Here is a 25,323-nt window from a genome sequence, read left to right as displayed (position 1 = left end):
TTCTGAGTCAGAAAATGTGGGGTCCTTCAGTCAGATACTGTAGGACCTTGGAGGAAGATATATAGCCTACCCTAGCCTCAGTGATCTGTGAAATGGGGCTAGTACCAGTCCTGCCAACCATTCTCACATTATTCAACACCTGTGTACTGGGTCTGTTAGGATCAGGCATAGACTGAGCTCTTTCGAGGTCCTGAGACAACAGCAATAAGAATGTGAGGTCCTGAGACAACAGCAACAAGAATGTGAGACGCACAGAATGTCTGGAAGGCAAGACCTTAGGAACTTTTACTGGTAGAGGCATTTGAATACCACGGGAACTGTTGTTAGGTGCCATTGAGTTGGTTCTGACTCACAGTGACCCCACGTACAACGGAAGGAAACACTGCCTGGTCCTGCGCCATCCTCACAATCGTTGCTATGCTTGAGCCCATTGTTGCAGCCGCTGTGTCAGTCCATGTTGTTAAAGGTCTTCCCTGGGAACTAGTTGGAGGCTTTTATAACAATTTTACAAACTACAAAAACACACTAACTTCCAAACCTCCTCTCCCTACCACAACCCCTCAGATCCCTAAACCTGCCTGTCCTGGGGAAGTGGGGCTGGGCACTGGCAGAAGGAAACTTGCCTGCAGAGACCATCTTAGTCTCCTGGAGTAAGGTCAGCATCTTGGATTTGCAGATCCTGGGCCACCTGACCTTGATCCATCAGAGGTGGTCTCGAGTCTTATCCTAATAGTTGCTGGGGAGTAGCCTCCAACTCATGGCACCCCATGTGTGTCTGAACAAAAACGTGCTCCATGGGGTTTTCAATGGCTGATTTTTTGGAAGCAGATCACCAGGCCTTTCTTTCTTCTGAGGTTCCTCTGGGTGAACTCCCACCTTTCAGTTAGTACCTGAGAGTGTTAACTATTTGTGCCACCCAGGGGCCCTAGAAGACTATAGAGACAGGAGAGGGGTGGGTGATCAGCAGGGCTGTTTTCAAACAGCTTGAAGACAGAAAAGTCAGTAAGCAAACAGGTGCTTTGCTTAAGACATGTCCACTAACAAAGGAGGGAAAAACCTTGATCCTTGTATAAATGTCCAAGATGATAATGTTTCCCCTTAGCTGGGGGCAGGCCCTGTGCCAGGCTCTGGGGAATAAAGACTAAGGACCTTCAAATTGATCAGCCCAGGACTGTATGGGGGGGATGAGTGGCTAAGCCATCACATACACAGCACTGGAGGCAGCTGGGCCCAGAGGTCATTGCCCAGCCCCGAGAGGAGGGGAAGAGGGTTCCAGAGGGCTGCCTGGAGGAGGTGTCCAGGCTATCCTGACAGGTGACTAAGGCTCAGTCAAGTACAGAGGGGAGGAAGGCACCCAAGGCAGGCAGAAGGGCCAAGGTTCCCAGGGGAGAAAGACAGGCCGTGGTGCCTAGGGCTGCACGTCTGCAGGGCCATGTGTGGATGAGGAGCCCATGCAGTGGTACAGAACACACTCTAGTGTCTGTGAGGTGACAGCTACGAAAGTAGCCCACATGTTCCACTAACACCCTTCCCCAGGGCGCAGCCCCTCTCAACCCGCTCTGAGAGACAACTTGCCTTCTCGGTGACAACACCACTCACCATCTGTCAGACTCAGGGCAGCTCCCCATCACTAGGCCTGCTCCACAGGCCAGCAGCACTACCAACCATCACAGGCTGTGACATCTGCCAAAGCAGGACATAGCACGTGGTCCAACCACTGTCACTGAGACTGACCTTGTCATAGTTACAGTCAAGGACACGGTTGCAGAATAAAGATGGTTCTTTAGGTTTCTGAGTTCTTCCTGCATTGCCATCCTGTCCCTCACATGGGGAACACTCTCTCTGGGTTGGTTGGCTCCAGACCAAACTGGACTTTCAGAACCAATGGTCCACATGACCTCGAAGCGTCTCTGGTGCTCAGCATCAGGGGTCAAGGGGGAGGCCACTTTCAGAGTGTGAGTCTCAGAATCACAGCACTCCATCACAGGAAGTGACCTTCACAGAGGTCCAAGGTCACCCAGCTTGGGCTGTGATTAGAACGTTGCAGTGATGTTTTGCAGCCTCCGTCTTTCTCTTCCTTGAGCCCCTCTGGGTTTCCCCCATATCTGTGTATCTCCTATATAGTATTTAAGATTTTTCTGTAAATACCTTTATTTTCAGGTTAGCCTTGTCCTATGCCAAAATATCCTCAAATTTGGCTTTAAAGTATTTTTAAAAATTAAAAAAACTTTTCTTATGTATTGCCACCAGTTCGCTTACCACCTCAAAACGCTGGGTCACAGCAATGTTCTCTTTTTCAAAATGTATGTTCTTGGCAACATGGATGCATCTTGAAGGCAGTGTGCTACGTGAAAGAAGCCCGACTCAAAGGCTACACCCATCTGACTCCATTCATGTGATATCCTAGAAAAAGGGGCAACAATACCTATGGGCAGAGAACAATCTGGGCTACCAAGGGGTCATGGAATGTTCTTTATCTTGGTTGTGGTAGTGGTTACACAACTCTGTGCATTTATCAAAACCCCTGGAACTGGATGCTAAAAAGGGCATATTAATTATATCCCAATCTCAAAAACTTGGCTGCAAAAAGGCATATTTTTAAATTCCTACTTTTTCTGTCCATATACCATGGACAGCCAAAAGAACAAACAAGCCAGTCTTCGAAGAAATACAACCAAAATGCTCCCAAAAGCGAGGATGGCAAGACTTTGTCTTGCTTACTTTGGACACGTCATCAGCAAAGACCATGTGCTAGAAAAGGACATCATATTTGGTTAAGCGGAGGGGCAATGAAAACCGGGGACATCCTTAATGAGATGACTCACCACAACAGCTGCACCAATGGACTCAAACATACCAGCGATCATGCCAACTTGGCTGCAAATAACAACACTTTTTCAGCATGGATGAGTACCTACGATCCTTTGTGGGGCTGAAGAGACCCTGATAAGAATGAGCTGGGTAGAAAATGGACAGAGATGGGGCTCCCAGTAGATGGCACCCTCATGCCCTCCCTGTACAAAGGGCAGGGGCTCTGAGGCAGAAAGTGTTGGACAACTCCTGGCTCTGTCGCTTACCAGTGGGGTCCTTTGGGGAAGTCTCTGATACTCCCTGGGACTCAGAGTCCTCACCTGTAAAGGGGACCACAGGGTGTGCCTGGCAGGTTTTGTGACAAGGACAATGCTAGGACAGGGCCCAGCATCGGGTGGGGGGGTCAATGTCTGTTCTGTTCCCCTGCTTCTGAGCTTAGTTTTGGCCACTTCTAGCATGGCTCACACTTCCTCTGAGAACTCTGTCCCTAGGTTCTAACTGCGTCCCCTCCCTCAGATCTGGAACTGCCAGAGCTGTTTCTGCGTCACACATGGGGAAGGTGAAATCATGGAAACCATGTGGAGGAAGGAGACAGAGTCCCTGCTCTCAGGGAGGTGACGATTTGGTCCAAGCCACCATTATCTCTCCTGAATTACTCCCAGAGCCTCCCACCTGCTCTTCCATATCCACCTCACCGCCTACTGTCTAACGTCAGTGCAGCAGCTGGAGCGGCCAACAGAAAATAGAGTGTGTCCTCTTTGTTCCAAGCCCTCCCATCTCTCCACCTTTCTCCCAGCAAAGCCCCTATGATAATCTACAGGCCCTCTTACCATTCCGACCTGTTTCCCCCGCTCACTGTGCTCCAGCCTCGCTGCTCCTCACAGGCCCTGGAGCCCTTGCAGTTACTGTTCTCTTCACCCCCAACCAAGAAAGGCACTGCAGGGTGCTCTCCCTCCTGCCCAGGTCTCCATCACCTGGTGCATTTTCACAGAGGCTTTCCTTGCTCCCTTTTACTTCCTGCCTCCCCTACCTGCTCCTGCTTTCCCCTTCGCATGATCTAACACGCTGTCCATCTTATGCCTATGTTGTTCTCGCTCACGCTGTAACCCTAGCACCCAGCAGAGTGTGGGACACAGAGCAGGTGGTCAGTACAGATTTGTGGAATGAATGAATGAGAGCGCTCTAGAGGGGATACAGCCCATCCAAAATGTGCGCCCTCATCAGTCACCAGGAAAACGAAACTTGAAGGAATGTGAACTGGAAAAATTAAAAGATGGCTGTTATCAAGCTTTGGGGGGAATGCTGAGAAACGATGCTCACATATTGTTGGCAGAGGTACAAACTGGTAAAATCTTTTAGGAAAATTAAAGTGTAGGATCGCTATGAGTTGGCACCGACTTGAAGGCAATGGATTTGGTTTGGTGTGTGTATACATGTGTGTATAAAAAAAATATGGATTGAATTGTGTCTCCCAAAATACATGTTGGCATCCTCATCCCCTATACCTGTGAATGTAATCCTATTTGGAAATAGGGTTTTCTGTGCTATGGTAACGAGGCCACGTCAGTGTAAGGTGTGTCCTAAACCTATTATTTTTGAGATGTAAAAAGAGAAGTGAGCAAACGAGGAAGACAAATACTACTGGAAGACTATGAAGGCTGATAAATCTACAAGCTCAGAAACTCCATGGATTGCTGGCTACTAACCAAAAAAAGAAAGAAAGAAAAAAAACCCCAACAAATCCAAATTCATTGCTTTTGAGTTGATTCCAACTCATAGCAACCCTGTAGGACAGAGTAGAACTGCCCCATAGGGTTTCCAAGGTTGTAGTCTTTGCGGAAGTAGACCGCCTCATCTTTCTCCTGCAGAGTGGATGGTGGGTTTGAACCTTCTCTCTGTTAGCAGCTGAGCGCTTAACCACTGTGCCACCAAGGCTCCTCTGCCAGCTACTAGAAGCTGAAATGGACAAAGAAGGACCTCTCCCTAGAGTCAGACACTGAATTCTCAGGACATCTAGCCTCCTGAACTGTGAAAAAACAAATTTCTGTTCTTTAAAACCACCCATTCGTGGTATTTCTGTTACAGCAGCCCTAGGAGACTAAGATGCGCATATACAAACACGAACTCTGACTCAGGAACTCTGCTTCGAGGCATCCATCCTACAGAAATACTTGAGCATGCATTGAGCGTGCAGACAGAGATTTATGTCCGAGGACATTGCACTCTGCCTGGTTGGAAGCTTGGGTACGACCTAAATGCCCAGACACAGGAGACTCTTTAATATGTGGTGGTATACAAGCAATCCTATTATATCCTTACACAGAAGCACCTTCAAGCCGTGAGTAAGTACAAAAAACAGGCTACAGAACAAGACACAGCACATGATTCCACTTTCATTAAAAACTAAAGCCCAAACAAAGCGTTGTATGTGTACATCAACAGGCATCTAACCGTAGAGACTAGACGGCTGGCAGGGAGGGATGCTGGTGTTCTGTGTACCCAGACTGTCACAATTTTTCAAACAGAACTTACTCATGCATTTCTTGTGTAATAAAAAACACAAAGAACAGAACTCCCCATGGAAGACCCCCAGGGAGCAGTGTCACTGGGTTCCTTTCTTGAGTGCCATGAACCCAAGTTCGTATCAGTGTTGCCTGGTTTGAACCATCTTGAGCTAGCCTGGGCTGTTTGGAACCAGGTTCAATAGGCTGGAGTGCGTCTGATCTGTTTTCTCAGCCACTAGAACTGCTTTGGCAGGTGTAAACAGTTAATGCGCTTGGCTGCTAACTGAAAGGCTGGAGGTTGGAAACTACCCAGAGGTGACACAGAGCAAAGGCCTGGTGATCTACTTCCAAAAAATCAGCCACTGAAAATCCTGTGGAGTGCAGTTTCTACTCTGATACACATGGAGTCGCCGTGAGTCGGAATCAACTTGACGGCAACTGGTTTGGTTTATAAAAACTCATAGGTGATCGTATCACACTCTTCTGCTTACAAGCTTTCAGACAGCACTGCAGTTGGAATCAAACCCACACTCTTTATGACCTGCTGACAAAGCCCTGCATGATGGGCACAGCTGCCCTCACCACCCACTGCAGCCACCTCGTCACAGGCCCTTACCTGCCATGCCCTGCCCGCTGCAGGTTAGACCTCACACCTGCTGCTCCCCCACCAGGAAGACTCTGTACGTAGCTAAATCCTGCTCATCTTGGATTCAGAAGTCACCTCATTGGTGCGATCAGCCCCAATCAGCCCTTGATCTTGAGACAGGACTAGGTTACAGCAAGGCTGGTTGGGCTCCCCCCACCCCCTTACACATAAACTAAACACATAGGTGGGGGAAAAAGACAAGCAGGACGGGGAGTGGAATAAACAACCTGGCCCACCCCCTGGAGAACAGAACACACAGAGGTACAGCTGAGGGGTGGTATGAACTGAAATGTTGCAATTAACCTGTTAATGTAGGTCTTGCAGGACTCCACAGGAGCAGAGCGTATGCAAAAAGAAGTACAAGCAACCACTGTTTGTCCTTCCTGTGCCAGCCGAAGGAGGCCATGTGACAAGGGGGACCCAGTGTGCCAGCATCACATTCCCTAAGTCACGTCAAGGGGAACCCAAGGACTTCCATCTTGAAGAAATCCTGCGTGAGTACCTGGATTTGCATAACCCAACCCCTTCTCAGAAATCTCTGCCCTTCCCCCCCAGCCTCATGAATAAACATCAAAACCCCTCCTCCCCAGGTTGTTAAAACCCTTAAATACTTGGCTCGTAGGCAAATCCATGAGACAGTTTCTCTGAAGGTTCTAGCCCTTACCGTCTCCTTTTGCTAGCTGCTGGCAAAATAAATTTGCTTGTGGGACTCCAAGCCGTCTCAGTAGTCTTATTGGGCAGCATGAATCCAGTCAGGTTCAACAGAGGAAGGGGCCCTCGCTGACAATCTGAGCCCCTTCCTTGTAAACATCCTTCCTGGCACACATTGCAGTTGTTTGTCCTGTCTCTCCCACGAGACTTCAAGCTCCCTGAGGGCAGTGACGTGGGCTGCCCTGTGGGCCCCTGTGGGCCTGGTGCCCCCATACAGCACGGGGTTAGTAAATGGTGGATGGACGAACGAACGGCTCCTTGACCAGCAGTACTCAAACAAGGGTCCTAAGACACAGTGGCTTGTGACTGGGTGGTCCAAGACAATTTTACATCACCTTTGCTTTATTACAGACACGGCCTTGCTACTTTACATGTATTAACTCATTAAACCTCAAAAGGCAGTGAAGAAGGGACTATCATTACCTTCTTTTTCAGACGAGGAAACTGACACACACAGAGGTTAACTGGCTGAGGGTAAGGGCAGATAAGTGAGGGAGCTAGAGTTGGGCGGCTGGCAGTCTGGTTCCCAGGCTAGCACCCCTAACCACTTCACACTCCTGCCTATCTGGGTGCTTCCTCTTTCTACAGAAAATTAATTAAAAAAAAAAAAAATTCTCATCCCCAGCTTACAATGCTGCAGCTAGAGAAAAAGGTAAGATCAACTGGGAGCAACAGATGGCAAACCACTGGGAATACTGCCTGTTGTTGTTAATAAAGTTTTATTGGAACACAGCCATGCCTATTCTTTTACTTATTATCTATGACTGCTTTCACACCACACAGCAGAATAGTTGCAACAGAGACTGAATGGCTTGCAAAGCTGACAATGTTCTGACAATATTCCCTCTCAGGCGCTTTACAGAAACAGCCTCCTTTAGAGAAAGACTGGGGTGAAGACCTCAGGAATACCCACAAAAGCCCCGTTATTGGGCAGTTACTGTGCACTGGGTGCAGCCTGCCAGAAGGTCCCCTAATTTAATCCTCACAGCAGCTCTGTGAGGTGGGGTATGATGGTCTCCACATTTCAGATAAGACAGAGGCTTGGAAAAGTCGAATGACCTGTCCCCAGCTGGTGCAAGGCAGGGCTGGTTTAGGATCACAGAATTTGTCCCCAAAGCCCATGTTCTTGTCCACGGCCCATGGAGGGTAGCAGGCCAGGAACACTGTGGAGAAACAATCTTAAGCTGTCCTTGGAGGACACCGGGGGTGAGCATGGTCTATTGGAGAAGGTCTGGGGTTAGAGATTGCATCGCCTGTGTATGTTCCCAGCAGCGTGTGCCATTGTTTCATTACCTGGCCAACGCCTCACCCAGGGAAAGCAAGGGTGACCAGGAGGATGAAAACACTCGCTCCCGCACCAGGAGGGCACCTTGCTTAGAAGCACGGATCACACGCTACTTAGATCAAAAGCCATTTTCTGCTGTGCCCCAAATCTTTCTGCCTTTATGGTTCAACTCAATATTTATTTCCATTTAAATACAACTGCAATTCTGAATTTCTCTCACGGGACTTTCCTTCCAGAAGGAGGCTGTTATGAGAATACCGTTCAAATTTAAAAAGGTTCCATGTAAAGAAGGTGGTAGCTCCAACTCTCTGAAAAAGTTAAAGGAAATGAAGCAAAAGACATGCCTTCCACCAGCTTCCTTATCTCAACTCTTCAGCCTCAAATATACTTTTTGAACTAATTTTGTTTGAATGGGTAACACAGAAAGTGGTGCAAAATCAAAAGGCAGGTAGAGGTATACTGTCTAAGAAGCAAGTCTCCCATTCTCCAGGCAACCACAGTTACCACTTCCTTATGTTATCTTTCCCGAGCTATCCATCGCATGCAGAAATACATACCCATACACAAGTGCGTGTATGTATATAAGATGTACGTATGTATACTTACACATATATTTCTTCTTTGCTGTTTCTAAAAATGGAAATATGTACTGAGCTACATCTTGCTTTCACCTCTTAATGAAATACCATGGAGATTTTTCCAAATCATTTCCATTTCCCTTCATATAGCTCAGCCCCAATATTTTACCTCACGAGTTGGCAAACAAGTTCCAAGCTCTGCAGCCAACTTTTTCTGTAAAGGGACAGATAATAAACATTTGAGGCTTTGCAGGCCATTTGGTCTTTATCCCAACTACTCAACTCTGCCCTTACAGGATGAAAGCAGCCATAGACAAAGTGTAAATAAACGGGAGCAGCTGTGTTCCAATAAAACTTTATTTACAAAAACAGGCAGGGGCCAGATGTGGCCCTTGGACTATAGTTTGCTGACCCATTTTAAACTCTAAACTGTCCTTCGCTGTCTTAGCACAGTTGATCTGCTAATGGTTACACACTACCAAGGAGGCATGGCCTGCCTGCCCAAGGTCCAAGGGCCTCTTCTCCTTTACAAGCACTTGACTGCAAAACAGAAAATCTGTTTATCAGCCGACAGATCTCAAGCTAACTGCTGAAAACAGGTTTTGCAACTTTACCAGCCCCTGGGCTGCATCCAGGACATCAAAATGCCAGGCCCTGGGACTGCCTCAAGCCGGCTGCAGCATCTCCGGTTTCTTTTTCAGAGACGTGTACAGGTTGAGACCTCAAAGCTGCTGAAGGCATGGTATAGGGGAGGTGGGGGCATGAGGGCTTGCGGTCCTGGGTTTGAACCCTGCGCCACTATGTGTGAGAATCCAAAAGGATATCCTAACATGGAGACCTGGCCTGCAGACACCCAATAAGTGGCAAATATTTTAATGATGTAAAAATTATTAAATAAAAGCAGGTTGAAATTCAACCCCAGGATTATCTGTCTGTTGTGTCCCCATGATTTTACATCATTTAACATAAAGCCAAACACTACCCAGTAGTGAATGGGACCATGCATTCCAGGATGTTCCATGATCTGACCCCGACTCGCCCCTCTGAGCCCAACCTTCTCCATGCCCCACCCTCCCTCTTGGCTCTACAGTGGAACACTAGCCCAGGTTCCCTTCTAGATGACTTCTGCTCATGTTTCCAGACTCTGGTTAGATGTCACTTCTTCCAAGAAGCCTATCCTGACCAATTGTCTGAGTTAATGGTTCCTCAGAGCCCTGATGGCACAGTGGTTAAGGCTGGCAGTTCAAATCTACCCAGCCGCTCCTTGGAAACCCTGTGGAGCAGTTCTGCTCTGTCCTATAGGATTGCTATGAGTTGGAATTGACTTGATAGTAGTGGGTTTCATTTTTGGTTTTCTTGTAAGGGTAGTTAGAATCATCTGTGCAATTTTCTGCTTCCTCCACCAGACCAAAGACTGACAGGGGCCTCTCCTGTCCTATCAACTGTGGTTTCCCAAACACCTGGCCCATAGCAGGTATTCAAAATTATCTGCTGCCTGAACAATGCTGATGTCTTCAGGATACATGCTAAAGCCTCTGGCTGGGAACTTGAGGAACTGAGACAGGCTCGGCCAGAGCCAGGCCCTTCTGGGGCCAGGGAGAATGCTCATCTTCCCCTGACCCAGAGCCTCCATGATCTAGATGGAGAGAGGCCATGACAGACAGTGCTTTAGAGCACGGAGCCTGTCCCTCCCCCATCAGCAAGACCCCTACTGCTGCTACGGCAATCTTGGGTTTCTGCCAAGTTGGGAACAAATGGAGCCCTTGAGTAACTTCTTCCCTTGGGGGGCCTGGGAAGAGTACACTGTCCCGGCAAGTTCATGTGGCTTAAGGGGAAGGGGCTCCAATACAAGCCATCTTTATCCAGGGCCTCTTGACAGCACCAGACAGAGTTCCCAGAGGGCCTGGTCCTCAGGCACACAAGTCCAGAGAAGACACAACTCCACTACAGGCCAGAAGTGATGGCATCCCAGGTCCTCGGTTCATTTTTCCCAAATCCCAGCCCAAGACAAATGGGGGCACTTTGCATACTCCTTCCCAACTCCCTCTGCTCTGTGGGTGGGCCACTTGCAGCCTCCTCCCCTGGTGTCCCCAGACAGGATCTCCACCCTCTGTGCCACCTGGGAGAAGCACTGTCAGCTGCTCCCCTCAGGAAAGGTTAACCATTCTCCCAGAGGAGCTCAGAACAGGAAAATCAACGTCGAGAATATTCTCCTAGGAGAGAGAAGGGGCCTCAGCAGGCAAGGTCTAATTCAGGAATACGCCCAATTCAGGAGTTGGTTCAGGCTAGATTAAATGGTACCTGGAACCCAGGCCCACTCTGCCCGGGTCCCCACCTGCCCTCTCCTCCACAGGGTCAGCAGCTCAGCCCTCTCAAAAGCAAAGGAGACCCAAATGTAGTCACTTCACACACACCAGCATCAGCGCAGGCACAGCACACAGTCCACAGTGGCCTTGTCAGCAAGGGAAAGCATGCTGGCCCTAGGACCACATGACAGAAGCGCTGCAGGGATGACCCACTGTGGCTGGCCGTGGGGCTGTCTATCCTGCCTGTCAGTGCTCTGTTGACCTGGCTTGGGGAAGCTGCCCTCAGCACCCCCATGAAATACTGGGTGCTGGGCCTGAGAGGTGTGGGGAAGAGGACACTGGGGGAAGGGCCTACTGGAGCACGTGAGCCAGGCTTGTTATCGATAAAGGGACATGCCTGTCCAGGTGGATGCCCCTGCACCTGGGCTTCCCACTTACTGGGCCAATGGGCTATCAGGCCCTGGATGGCCCAGCCAAGGCTGCGGGGAAGTTCTGGAAGGACTCAGAGGCGCAGACATGTCATGGGAACATCACCTTGAGACAAACCTATGTCACCAACATACCACCCAGCCCACCTATAGGAGCATTTAGGCACTTATTTAGGGCACTCACTGACAAGCACTCATGCACACTGAGCATCTACTGTGTGCCTGCAATATGCTCAGCTCTTATATCATCTTCTTTAACTGACAGTCAGCGGTAAGAAGGCAAACGGCCTGGGTCCACACCCCTGCTCCCCCATTTAGAGGCTGAGGGGCCTGGGGAACCATCACTTGCTACATGAGCATCGTGTTAGTGATTGTGGGGCTCTGGGTGTGGTACTTCAGCCATCTGGGCCCTCGTTTCTTAAATGGGGATAAAAATAGTAACAACCTTCCTGGGCATCGCATAAAGAAGAAATGAGTGAGGGAAGCCCCTGGCCCGGAAACCGGCCCCTAGTAAGCATGCAGTGGCTGCTGACTGCTGCTGTGGCCACTGTCCTGCGAGTCTGTAAGGACGCCAACCTAGGGCCAGTGCCCACGCACTCTGCATTTGGGTCCTGAGAACCATGGGCTTTCTAGGTCAGGCATGAAAATAGTGTGTTTCTCTATGCGAGGATTTATCTGCTGCCCTGGCCCTATATATAGAACAGGCATAGTGAGCCGCAGCCGTGGTGCTACTTTTAGCCCCTGTGTACTTCGGAGGGGTGCCCCAGTGAGAGGGGCTGCAGCAGAGTGGGAGGGCCTGTACTCCAGAGTCAGGTGGCCTGGTTTGGAGCTTCAGCTTCCTCCTGTGTAAGATGGCAACAATGATGACAGCTCTGTCACCAGACAGAGAGCCAGAATAGAAAGGGCATGGGCAGTGTTTCACACGGTCTCTTAATAAATGACAGCTACCATCACTCTTATCACGACTATTGTTATTTTCCAAGAATCCTCAATTGCTTTTCTCTTCAGAGCCAACCCTGTTCAACTTGGAGTGGCTGCCCAAAGAGAGCCTGGTCTTGAAGAGCTGGCTGGCATCACCTCTGGGCTCAGCCTTGGAGAGGCTGTGTTTCACTGGGGTGTCTGCCAGGCCCTCTGTGCCAGGGGGGGCCTGTGTGCCAGGGGAGAGCCTGGAATGACATGTGTTTGGTGTTTGCAACAGTTGACCCACAGTTGACCCAAATGAATGAGCACTCGACATGGTTGAGATGAAGCCACTTTGGGATCAAAGCCACCTCGAGGAGCCTGCCAGACTGGTGCAAACTCATCTAGCAAGTGAGCATGTTCCCTCTCACAAGAGGAAGACGCTTCATTCTTTGCAAAACCCCACACCTGCTCAAGTGATAGTTCTGGAAAGGGTCTGAGAGATCCCTAGGACAATATTCCATTTTAGAGGTGAGGAAACTGAGGCTTGGAGAGGGAACACGTTGTCCAGCCCTTCCGCTGCCCAGTCAGGGTTCTTCCTGCTCCCTCCCTGGCATCCGGCTGCCTCTGTGGGCACGGTGCCCTTGTAACCACCTAGGCCATGCTTGCTCTGCCCCAGTGACTAACGGTTACTCTTAGGAAGGTACGTTAATACCTTGGAAGCTGAGAAGGGTGCCACTGAGGCAGAGAGGGGCCCGAGGAGAGACAGTGTTGGTGACAACACCCGCTGAGACTGGGCCACTTCACAGCCCTCACATGTCTATGCCACCTCTCAGTCCCCCACCCGCCTTGGTGGTCTCCATTTTGTAAGTGTCAACCCTGTTCCTCCGGTTCCTCACACCAACAATCTTGGCATCATCCCAACTCCTACCTTTCTCTCACATCCACATCCCACCCATCGGCAAACTCTGTCAGCTCAACTCTCAGAGCCATCAGGAACCGGCTCACCCCTCCACCATCCCCACCCAATCAAGTTGCCATCTTTCGCCTGGGGGACAGCCCCGTCTCCTCACTGCTGCCGTACTGGTCCCTACATCATCGACTCACAATAGAGCAGCCAGAGCCATTCTTCTAGAACGTAAGTCACGTCCGCCCCTGCTCCCACACTTTGCTCCAAGTAAGAGCCAGATGTGACCTGCCTGCCTTCACCACCTCCCTGACCTCACCTCCTTCTGCTCATCCCCTTTGCCCACTCAGCTCCACTACATTGGCCTCCTTGCTGTTTTTCAAGTGGCTTGAGCATACACTGGCCTCAGGGCCTTTGCACTTGCTGTCTCTGGTCAGATACCTGGCTTGATCCTCCAGGTCTTCACACAGATGTCAAACTCCCCTGGTGGACTTCCCTCACGATATATAACACACCCCACCAGGCCCGACCTCTCCACACTCTTTGGTATCTTCCTCTGCTTTATTTTTCTCCCAGTAAACACCCTCTGACATACTATGTGTTTACTTGTCCATTTCACTTCTGTCTTCCCCACTAGCATGTCCCCAAGGGCAGGGACTTTCTTTTATTCACTGTTCAATTCTCGTGATCTAAAATGATGCCTAGAATGTAACAAAAACAAACCAGCTGGCATCGAGTTGATTCCAGCTCACGATGGCCCCATGAATACAGAGTAGTACTATGCTCCATAGGGTTTTCAAGGCTGTCACCTTTCAGAGGCAGATTGCCAGGTCTTTCTTCTGAGGCACTTCTGGGTGGGTTCAAACCTCTAACCTTTTGGTTAGTAGTTGAGCGCTTAACCATCTGTACCACCCAGGGACTCTAGGTGCAGAATATATGCTTTCTGGATGGATGGGTGCATACTGGAGAGGAGGTAGAAGAGAGGGGCGAGTCAGCGGGTGGGTGGACGATGGATGGACTGAGAAGGTGCCTCCACAGCATCCCCACTGAAATACCTGTGGCTTTGGCCACACCCCTGGACTTGCCCTGGTGGAAGTGTGCCGTGTCCCAGGAACTCTGAGAGACCCTGGGAGGAACGAGCTAGCCTGATCCTACCGTCTAGTGTTTAGACTAATTTTAATCCCTTTATTTTTGTGTATTTTGAAGGCATTCTTAATCATTTATATTTAAAATTTCCTTTAATAAATGTACTTGCATGGAAGGTAGCTGCTTAAATGCCTCTAATTTTCTCATCATGTTTTCTTGGTTTCCCAGTCAAAACAACAGCTTTAATTGCAGTGGTCCTATATGTATTAAGAAATAAAGGTTTTCTCCCCTGTTCTTCGTTATTGTTATTGTTAGGTGCCGTTGAGTCAGTTCCGACTCCTAGGGACCCTGTGTACAACAGAACAAACCACTGTCCGGTCCTGCGCCATCTTCACAATCGTTGCTACGCTCGTTCTTTGTTAATTGTTGATAACTACCGATTGATCAATCTAGTATTTATATTCCACTCATCCTTCTTGGATGGAAAAGAGAAATTAATTTTTACTCTTCGAAGTCGAGCACCTACTATGTGCCTGGTTACTCCGTATTCAACGTCTGAATCCCCACTGCCCACCACACCGTAAGGTACGGGCCATCGTCTCGCATTCTGCAGATGAAATACAAGGGGAATAAACTGTCCAAGGACAGGCAGCTGAGTGACAGACAGATCAGGGATTTGAACCCAGGACTGTCCACTCTCTCCAGCTGCTATGAATTTAGGTGTTTTGTTTTTTTAATTTTTTTTCAAACTATAAAAAAAAAAAACCCATTGCCATCAAGTCAATTCAGATTCAGAGTAAAACTGCCTCGTAAGATTTCCAAGAGGTGGCTGGTGGATTTGAACTGCTGATCTTTTGGTTAGCAGCCAAAGCCTTAACACTGTGCCACCAGAGCTCAACTATGGTCCCCACCAAAGCACACGTCCTGCCCTTACTTGTCAGAATAATATATATCCCAAAATATATGGGCTGCTCCCAAATGGCGGCTCTGAGTCTCAGTCCCTTCCTGATTTTCCTTCTCTCAGAAGTCACTGGTGCCTAGGAGGTGCTGGTGTCTCTGCAGTCTCTCCTGTCACCTCTGCCCCCAGGCAGCCTGACCACAGAGGCTCCTGCGATAAGGGGTCACTGGTGTCACTTAAACAAGTGTAACTGAAACCCTTCCACGTGTAAGGGCTCATGGCTCGCTCCTCGAACAGTGGCAGTGCCAAGGGGTTGCCCCCTAATGCCACCCCCGACTGAGGTGACATCTTCTCACCACTGTGTGAGGTGCCAGGCAGAAAGACATAGCCTTCTGCCTTATGTCCACTCCTGCGCCACCTGTAGGAGTGGGCCTCCTGCCCCTCCAATGAGACTTGAAGCTGACCTGGAAGCTCCCCAGAGCCCAGCAGTGTGCCAGACATCTGGAAGGGGCTCAACAAATACTTTCTAAATAAACGATCCTTGAAGTGGGGCCTGTAAGTCTTCCTTTTTCCCTTGCACCTTGACTTCAAGTCCACCCATCCAGAACATGACCCTGTGCCCGCCTGTGTGGCAAGGGCTTTACCTGCACTCATCTCACTCAACCCTCAGCGATTGTGCCCATTTCATAGAGGAGTTAACTGAGGCCGAGTGTGGCTCACCCATGTTCACAAAGCTATTAAACAAGATCATGAAGTGGTTCCTCTCTCAAAGGGGTCAGGCACAAGACTGCTAGTCCCAGGGCCTGGCACCGAGTCATTACTAAACCAAAACCAACTCCACTGCCATCGAGTTGATCTAACTCACAGTGACCCTGTAGGACAGAGTAGAACTGCCCATTAGGGCTTCCAAGGCAGTAAATCTTTACCTAAGCAGACTGCCACATCTTTCTCCCACACAGTGCTTAGTGGGTTTGAACTGCTGTCCTTTTGGTTAGTACCGAGCATTTAACCACTGGCAACTGTTTAATAAATGCTGACAAACAAATCCCTCAATGGAATATTCCAGGAGAATGTTCTTAAGACATATAATTCCACTGAGGGCCTCAACAAGGAGACCGGCCTTTCCAGAACAGGCAGAGGTAGAAAGCGTAAAGTCTCCACAGAAGGGCAGATCCTTAATGATTCACCAGACAAGCCCACATTATCAGCCGTCCTCACCTTTGACAGTCTTTTGAGGTTTGCTAACTTGTGACTACATGGTCCTCCTTCCTAAATCCTACCTGAGGTCAGGAGACAGCCCGCCCCCTGATGACCCCAAAGCAGTTTTCATAGAGCGCTAAGGTCGTGCTGTGTGTGACCAGGGCCTGCCATCTGGGCGTGGTCAGGAAGCGGGGTGTCTGTTTCCCAGCCTCTGGCTGAGGTACGTTTTCCCTTCCCTCCTGCCACGTGCTCTTGGGAACGACCAAGCCCTATTTTCAAGTTCTAGGACCATTTTTTTTTTTTTTTAGGACCATGGTCTTATTTTGCACGACGGCCTTCGGGAACCGAACCTGCTGAAAGATCTTTGCCTTCTGCTGATATGAGCAATAGTGATTCCTGCGGCTCTGGAATGTGGCAAGTCAGAGGTAGTCCAGAGTCCAGGCCTCGGCTCTTGACTCATGGTGTGGCCTCAGCTACTCCTTCCCCTGTCTCTGGATCTGCTCTTCTTCCGTGTCAGGATGACACTCTGACGCTGCAGGATGACGGGCATGGTGAGATGACTTTCCATCAAATACTTCCGTCTTCCAAATATGAAGACTGTCCCTCCAGTGTCTAACCCACTGGCTGGGAGAAAGATACATCAGTAGAGAGATCCTGGAAAATCTACTCTACCACCCCAATTAAACCCACTGTAACCCCAAACCTCAGTAATTCATCGTGGTTAATATTTTACAAATAAGGCTGCCTTGCCAGATATAGGCTGGAAACATGTCTGAGACAGATGACGCCTGCTAGGGACTGTTAAGGCACTTCCCAGTGCATTCGAAATGACGAGCTGGGGAGAGTAAAAGTTCCTCCACAGAAGCATGATCTCTGACTCAGTGATCATGGAAGGCAGGGCCAAAGGTGTCACAAGCTTCTTGCACAAAAACTTGCCACGACAGTTGGCTTTGCTGACAGCTGAACAACAGACCCTGCAGAATCGACCACTGTCTGTCCACCCACCATCTCTTCTATCAGGGAACCGTCACCCCTCCTTCTACAATAATCATGTGTTTAGATGGGTTGACTGTTCCTCTCCCTTGGCCCAGTACTCTGTCCCCTGGGCCACAGTCATTGGCTTAGAGATGAGCTGATGGCCCATAGCTGGGCCGATAAGAATGTTACCTAGAATTTTTGCTGGAGTTACCAGGAAATATGTGGCAGATCAGAATCTCCCCTAGAACTTTTGCTAGAGCTAGTGGGAAGGGTGCCCATTCTTTGGGACCTGGATCTATAAGGCCCTTAAAGGCCTATAGCTGCCAGGGGCCATCTTTCCACCAGACAGAGAGAGCATGCTTGAGAACGAAGCCAGCATCAATCACCCTGTTGACATTATTTGAACGTCTGGAACCAGCCATTCCTGTAGCTAGCCCTATCTTAGACTTTATAGTCACATGAGCTAATAAATACTCCTTTTCAGCTTAAGCAAGTTGGAATTGGGCTTTTATAATTTTGCAAACCAGAGAGTCCTAACCATATGTACCGTGCTTCTGGGACTTTGAGAGGCTTGATCATTAGCATTTTTTGAGTACCTATTGCGTCCAGATGCTTTACTAGATGATTTTACAAACAAGGAAATGGATCTTGTGCTCTGCCATGTAACTCTGCAGGGCCCTCCCACTCTGACTCTGGCCTCAGCCTGTGACTTGCTCTGGCCAATGGGATGTTAACCAATGTGACAAAATCAGCCTGGACAATGCCTTTGTGCTGCGGCCATCCCTGTTCTTGCTCACTGCCACATACCCAGGCCAGCCCACTGGTCCTGGAGAAGGATGAAAGATGTGTGGAGCACAGCTCCATTCAGCCCAGCCAAGGCCATCCTAGATCAGGCGACAGCCAGCTGAACCCCAGATATGTGAATGTAGCCAAGATCAGCAGAGTCTCCTAGCCCATCACTTGATGTGTAAGCTGCACAATATTATCGCTATACAACACCAAGGTATTGTGTCTGTCTCTTACACAGCATTAACGTAGCAATAAGGAGCCCTGGTAGTGCAACGGTTAAGTGCTCAGCTGCTAAACTAGAAGTTGAAAGTTTGAACTCACCCAGCGGCTCCATGGGAGAAGGACCTGGTGATCTGCTTCCACAAAGATTATAGCTTAGAAACCCTATGGGACAGTTCTACTCTGTCACATGGGGTGACTATGAGTTGGAATCATCTCGAAGGCACCTAACAACAACAACGTGGCAATAGATAGCCAACACATCACTCAATATAATAACCATTATCAGTTATCATCCTATAAAACCAAAACTAAGCCCGCTGCAGTCGAGTTGATTCTGACTCATAGCATCCCTATAGGACAGAGTAAAACTGCCCCATAGGGTTTCCAAGGCTGTAATCTTTATGGAAGCAGACTGCCATACCTTGCTCCTGCAGAGAGGCACGTTCTAACCACTGAACTTTCAGTTAGCAGCCAAGCACTCAACGACTGTGCCATCAGGGCTCCTATCATTCTATAGACACCATTTAAACAGTGCATGGGGAAACGCCAGAAGCTGTGTAACTACTTGACCTCCTGAGAAGAAAGGTAGCACCGAGATGGGGCATAATTTGGTAGGACCTGAGAGTTCATTCTGCAAAGGGCAGTCTCTTTACATGTTGTGGCCTCACCTCCCTGGGATCAGAGAAATTTTATTATTATTATTTCCTTACTAACCCCAAATGGGATGCAGGTTATTATGCCAGAAATAACCTAATCTGCTTCCTTTCCTCCAAACTGAATTCTGAGATGCTCCAATGTTTAAAAATAAAAGACCTGAAGTAGGGCAAGCGATTGTAATAATATCTAAGCTGCCAATTCAAATCATTTTGGGACTGAAGTGAGAGTCTGAACAAAGAAGAGAAATGCAATGGGAATGAAAATAGCTTCCCTCTGAGAAGCTCCTACTAGGTGCTTAGCCTTTTGACAAGCCTATGAGGTCTGTGCTGCTGGCTCCATTTTACAGACGGGGCCACTGAGGCCCAAAGAGGGCAAGGTCGCAAAGCTTTTAGGCTGTAGAGCTGCTATCTGAACCCAGGTCTGTTTGACTCAAAGCCTTGCTCTTTCAACTTGTACCAGGTTGCTGGTTAAATCCTACAAGAAACTAGTAACAGTTTTGGCTTATCTATTTATAATAATGAAATCTGACTACTCATCACACTGAGCTGTCAACTGAGGTGAAAAGAGGGTCTGCAGGGCCATTTTGAGGGACCTGATTCTCTGCAGCCTGGCCTCTGGACCAGTGATTTAGGGCCCCTCCATGGAAATGACACCTTTGTCTTGACAAGGTGACAGAGCCCCAGCCTCCCTGATCAACCTGGCCGATGTCTGGGACAGAAAGGTGTGACCAAGGCTCACAAACACAAGTAGACATCTCTACTCTGTCTCCTAAATGTCCCCAGTGCACGTGCTTGCTGTACGCGCCTGTATCTCTCATGCCTGGAAAACGTCAGAACTCCAAGATTTGCCCTGGTTCTAAGGAATGCCAGAATCAGCTGTGTATATACCTGCAAACAATGAAAGCAACCATTATTATTACTGCAGCCACAGCTGAACTACCATTGCTACCCACTGCTGTAGAATTGATTCTGACTCATGGGGACCACGAGTGTGTCAGAGTAGAACCATGCTCCATAGGGTTTTCAGTGGCTGATTTTCCGGATGTAGACTGTCGAGCCTTTTTTCCAAGGTCCCTTTGGGTAGACTTTAACCTCCAACCTTTTGGTTACGAGATGAGTGTGTTAACTGCTTGCACTGCCAGGGACCACCCCCCTCCACTCCAGTTAACCACTAAGTGCTTACTATGTGCCCTGTGTTAAATGCTTTGCATTACCTCATTCAATCTTGGAATCAATCTTATGAGGTAGGGCCTATTATTAGTCCCATTTTACAGATGAGGAAACTGAGGCACAAAGTCCTAAAGGGCCTAATCCAAGATCATTGAGCTAGTCAATGGCAGAGCCTGGGGTCAAGCCAGTTATACCTTTCATGTGAAAGTCATAAACCAGGCCTGGCCCCACTGCCTAACTGAATGGCTGGTTTCCTGTTGCTTTAGTAATTTCTCAACCTGCCTTCCCAGGGCAAGCTAATGGGGAAAACATCCACAACGCTGTCACAGCAAGTTCTCGTGTGTGAAAAAGAGAAATAAAAACACGGAATCCTGGTCCTACTCAGCAATCCATGACCTGCTTTATCTTCTGAGTAATGCTTCCCAAGCCGGCAGACTGTGTGCCCAAATCAGTGTGTTCCCAAGAGAAAACTGGGTCTTTGTTCATCCTGCTCTCTGGTTCCCTTAGCACACACTGGGCGTATGAGGTTAATGGGGAAAAAGAAGGGCCTGTGACTGGTGTGTGAACCAACTAGGAATGGGATGGGCTGGTTGGTAGTAGGTGTTGATCAGGTGTCTAAGGCTACTACTTTTCTCAACTGGGTCAAAGCCTTCAGAAGTTCCTCAACCCTCCCCTGCCTCATTTTCCAGCCCCTTCTGCAACATTTACTTCAGAAGTTAACCCCAAAGAGGTGGAGGTGGGTAGAACCTTAGACAGCACTAACCAGTGCCACCATACATCTAGAAAAGGAGAGGCTATAGCAGGCACGGGGTTGAAAGCCAATGGCCATAGCCAACAATACCCAGAGAATCATGAGGAGAGGCAGAGTGGCCAAAGATGGGTATGAAGAAGCCCAAGCAACATTTCCTAGGGCACAGGGCACCCATGATGAAATATCTAGGACATGGAATTTGCCAAAGCTATGTAGGAGTGCTCTATCACATGCTTCATTCCAATATAATGTTAAGAGAGCAAGGCTTCCAAACCATATAAACTCAGCTTAACATCCCCCCTCCACACTGTCCCAGCTCTGTGATGATGGATAAACCACCTCACTCTCTGACGAACAATAATACCAGCCTCCGTGAGTAGATTAAAAAAATCCACTGCCGTTGAGTCGATTCCGACTCATAATGACCCTACTGGACAGAGTAGAACTGCCCCATAGGGTCTCCAAGGAGTGGCTGGTGGATTCGAACTGCCGGCTTTTTGGTTAGCAGCTGAGCTCTTAACCAAAGAAAAGCTCCTGGTCTAATACTTGGCACCCAGTAGGTGATACAGTTTCTTCTCCCCATCTCTTTCTTGGCCATGGAGCCAGAGGGATTTGTAGCCGATTATCCGATAACTGGCCAGCTACTCAGGCTAGATCAGGGTTTCCCAACCTCAGCACTATTAACATCTGGGTGGGATAATTCTTTGTGGTGGGGGCTGTTCTGTGCATTGTAGGATGTTTAGCAGCATCCTTGGCCTCTAACCACCAGATGCCAGTAACAACTCTCCTCTTCCTGCTAGTTGGCACAACCAAAAATGTCTCCATTCATAGCTGAATGTCCCCGGGGCAGGGGAGGAAAGTAAAATAGCACCTGGATGAGAAGCATGGGGTCAGAGGTACAAGGAAACCCACTGAGGCTTAATAGGACACTGGCCAGTGAGGGAGAGGAAAAGTCAGAACAGTACAAAAGCATAAAAAAAGTCCTATAATAACTGCTCTGCAAGGAAGTCCTTCAGGTACATTTTCTGAATTCAACAGGGGAGAATATCAGTCTTTTCAACCCTAATAACCTGTGACCAGATTCCTTGAATAGATACAACTGCCCTCCAAACAGCCATGTTTCTTGGTGAGCTGCTAAGAGAACCAAGTAATGACTGGCTGTGTTCTTTTTACAGGTGACCAAGCTCGTCAGTGGCTATTGTGAAGATGACGAGAAACCAAAAGAACTGCCATCGAGAAGATGTAGAGAGTTCCGGCAGGCACCTCGCCCAGAGGAGTGGACCATTGGCTGGTCAGAAAACAGGGCCCTCTTTGGGAACACGGAAACTTCCCCACAGAGGAAGATGGACATGTACTTGGATGCTGAGTTGGACACCTGCTGCTTGGTGCTCCCATAACTGACCAGCTTCTCAGGCTAGATCTGATACACTCAGCTCTCACTGGGCCCAAACTATTAAGGGGACCTCAGACAGAACTGCAGGAGTCAGTCTGTCCTGAGGCCTGATGTCATATCTGCCCTGGTTAATATCTTGCTGTCATTGTCCCCATTGAGTAGGTTGCTGTCTGTTTTCCTCCTCCTGTACTTCTTCTTGTGTAAACAGATTCACCTAAAGCAGTCCCTTCTTGCCCTGCACTATGGGTCACGTGCAGCACACAGACATGTTTTATTTGCCCACAAACATTAAAACCCAAACCCGTTGCCACTGAGTCGAATTCTGACTCATAGTGACCCTACAGGGCAGAGCAGAACTGCCTCATAAGGTTTCCAAGGTTACAACCTTTATGGAAGCAGAAAGCCACATCTTTCTCCCACAGAACAGCTGGTGGGTTCAAACTGCTGACCTTTTGGTTAGGAGGTGAGTGCTTAACCATTGTGTCACCACAGCTCCTATCAGTTGTCAACATTTAAAAATCAGAAGATTTTATATACAAATGTGAGTTTCTGCCATCTCTTGAAAAAATTGAAGACCTGGAAACCCACAGTCTCATAGCAACAACCACTGGGGTGAGTGGTGGCTGACCCCTGTAGATGGGGCCTGTGAGCTCCACTCTACATGCTCCCTATTGTCACTCCTCAATGGGTCTATCCACTTATATGGCTTGCCTAAACCCTACAGGCAGGTCTGCCATGTTCCCACAGTTGACAGGTATAAATGTGGGGTGTTTGGTGGCTCTGTTGATGCGGGACTTTGGGAAGGTGCCAAGAGTCTATAAGTAAGATGCTGAAGGATCACAAACGAGTCAGGGGGGCCGCCCACCAGGGCATGTTGTTCTTGTTGTGCACCTTGGAGTCAATTCTGATTCATAGCGACCATACAGGACAGAGCAGAACTGCCCTGTAGGGTTTTCCAGACTGTAATCTTTATTAAGTTACCAATGATTTCATTTTACTTGGATAGACAATCCATGCTCATGGAAACGGCAGTCAAGAAATGAAATGATGTATTGCGTTCGGCAAATCTGCTGCAAGACCTCTAAAGTATTAAAAAGCAAAGATGTCATTTTGAGGACTAAGGTGTGCATCACCCCAGTCATGGTATTTTCAATTGCCTCTTTTTTTTTTTCATATGCATGCAAAAGCTGGACAATGAATAAGGAAGACCAAAGAAGAATTGATACATCTGAATCATGGCGCTGGCAATGAATATTGCATATATCACGGACTGCCGGAAGAATGAACAAATCTGTCTTGGAGGAAGTACAGCCAGAATGCTTCTTAGAAGAGAGGATGACGAGGCTTCATCTCACTTTGGACATGTTATCAGGAGGGACCAATCCCTGGAGAAGGACATCGTGCCTGGTAAAGCAGAGGGTCAGTAAAAAAAAAAAAAGACGACTTTCAATGAAATGGATTGATACAGCGGCTGCCATCAATGGGCTCAAACATACCAATGATTGTGAGGATGGCACAGGACTGGGCAGCATTTCATTATGTTGTACATGGGGTTCCTATGAGTTGGACCTGACTCAGTGGCACCTAACAACAACAACAACAATCTTTATGGGAGAAGACTGCCAGATTTTTCTCTCCCGTGGAGCCACTGGGTGGGTTCAAACCTCCAACTTTTCAGTTAGCAACCGAACACTTAACCAGTGTGCCATCAGGGCTCCTTATGGCCCAATTTGCGGTGACAGTCCTGGTGCTGAGCTGCCTTCTCCTCCAAATCACACACCTGGTAGAAAATGGGGGTAAGAGGTGGAAGCTAAGAAACGGTAACAGAAGGCTACCCTGGGAAAGAGGTTTCCTCTCTAACTGATACCAGGCCATTCCAAGGTCCTCTTTGAGCTGAGGTCAGACATGAGTGCTTTGTCCCAAGCAGCATCCAAACAAGCACCCACACATCAGGAAAGGGCCAAAGAGTCCACAAGCCCACATGGCCTCTATCTAATCAAGGCTATCCCAGTACCTCAGGCCACGGCTCCTGACAGGGGTCCAGGCACTGACCCCACAACAGCCACCAGTACCGACTTTCTAGGCAGACACTCTGAACCTCACAAAGTGCTCAGTGTCAGAATAAACTGCCCCACTGTGCGAAGATTCTTCCTGCTGCCAATGGCTAACCATCCTCCGTGGCCTCAGACAGCTGCCAGTCTCAGAGCCCAGCTTGCTCAGAGGGGCCCTGCCTGTCACAAGCTGGTCTGCATGTCTAAGCAGTTCCCACAGGGAGGTGTGACAGGTGCCAAGCTCTCGACAGTGCTGCTTCCCCTCTGCTTCCCTGGGTGCCTTCTCAGCGGTGCTCTCGTGGTTGACAGGGATGCCCTCACAGCTGTGCGTTGCCACCTGCTCCATGGGTCCTTGGCCAACTTGGCAGAGAAGGAGGAGGTTGGTTTGCTATTCTTGATACACTGGGACTGTGTGCTAATTTTGCAGCTCTTTCACTCTGAGGAAGACTTCTTTGGGAAACACTGGGAAAGCAACTCCTCAGCTCCCCTGACCTAGCTTTCTCTGGTTTTCTTACCCTCCCCTGCTTGGCTGGCTGCACGTCCTGGTCCTGCCTGCGTCCCAGCTTCCATCCTTGGAGGTTCCTACTCTCACTCTCCCCTCCGTCCCTGGTGACCTTCCCACCCCCTCATCTCTGTGGCGACCATGTGGGAACCATCCCCAAGTTTATATTGGGAAATCGTATCTCAAGGAGTGTTTCCAAATTCCAGAGAGAGACAACTTTTAGGGATTTGGGGATGAGAAGCCGGAATTCCCGGGAATTCCCGGAATCCTAAGTTATTCTTCAAATACTCCCAACATTCTTCATAGTATTTACTCATTATTGTGGCTATCTAAAATGATTTGTTTAATAAATAAGAAATAGCAGGTTCAGTAGCCTACAGCGAAGAGTCAAACAATGGAAAACGCCAGTGAACATTTTTGGGTGCTATTAGAATAACGCAACGTTCCAATCTCCTAGGTAATAAAAAAAAAAAAAAAATAGCACTACACAAATCGCATGTTGAAACTGCCAACTAAAGGACTTATTTTGCTCCCAAAACTTGTTATTTCTT

General features: G+C 48.7%; 1 protein-coding gene across 5 annotated transcripts in view; it reads right to left on the bottom strand.

Moving 5' to 3' along the window:
• Positions 1-25,323, bottom strand: part of SNX29 (sorting nexin 29) — a 768,639-nt gene that overhangs the window by 11,836 nt on the left and 731,480 nt on the right. The window contains exon 21 of one of the 5 annotated variants that reach the window (XM_049902692.1): positions 13,219-23,623. The exons of the other annotated variants lie outside the window; for them this stretch is intronic. Within the exon in view, the coding sequence (XP_049758649.1) occupies positions 23,566-23,623 (58 nt within the window). The 3' untranslated portion in view covers positions 13,219-23,565. Of the gene's footprint in view, positions 1-13,218; positions 23,624-25,323 lie in introns of those variants that run through there. 5 annotated transcript variants of the gene reach the window in all.

Source organism: Elephas maximus, chromosome 12 (assembly GCF_024166365.1).
Source record: "Elephas maximus indicus isolate mEleMax1 chromosome 12, mEleMax1 primary haplotype, whole genome shotgun sequence".
Lineage (NCBI taxonomy): Eukaryota > Metazoa > Chordata > Mammalia > Proboscidea > Elephantidae > Elephas > Elephas maximus.
Note: the sequence above shows the minus strand (reverse complement) of the source record. Positions and strands in the feature narration are given on the sequence as shown.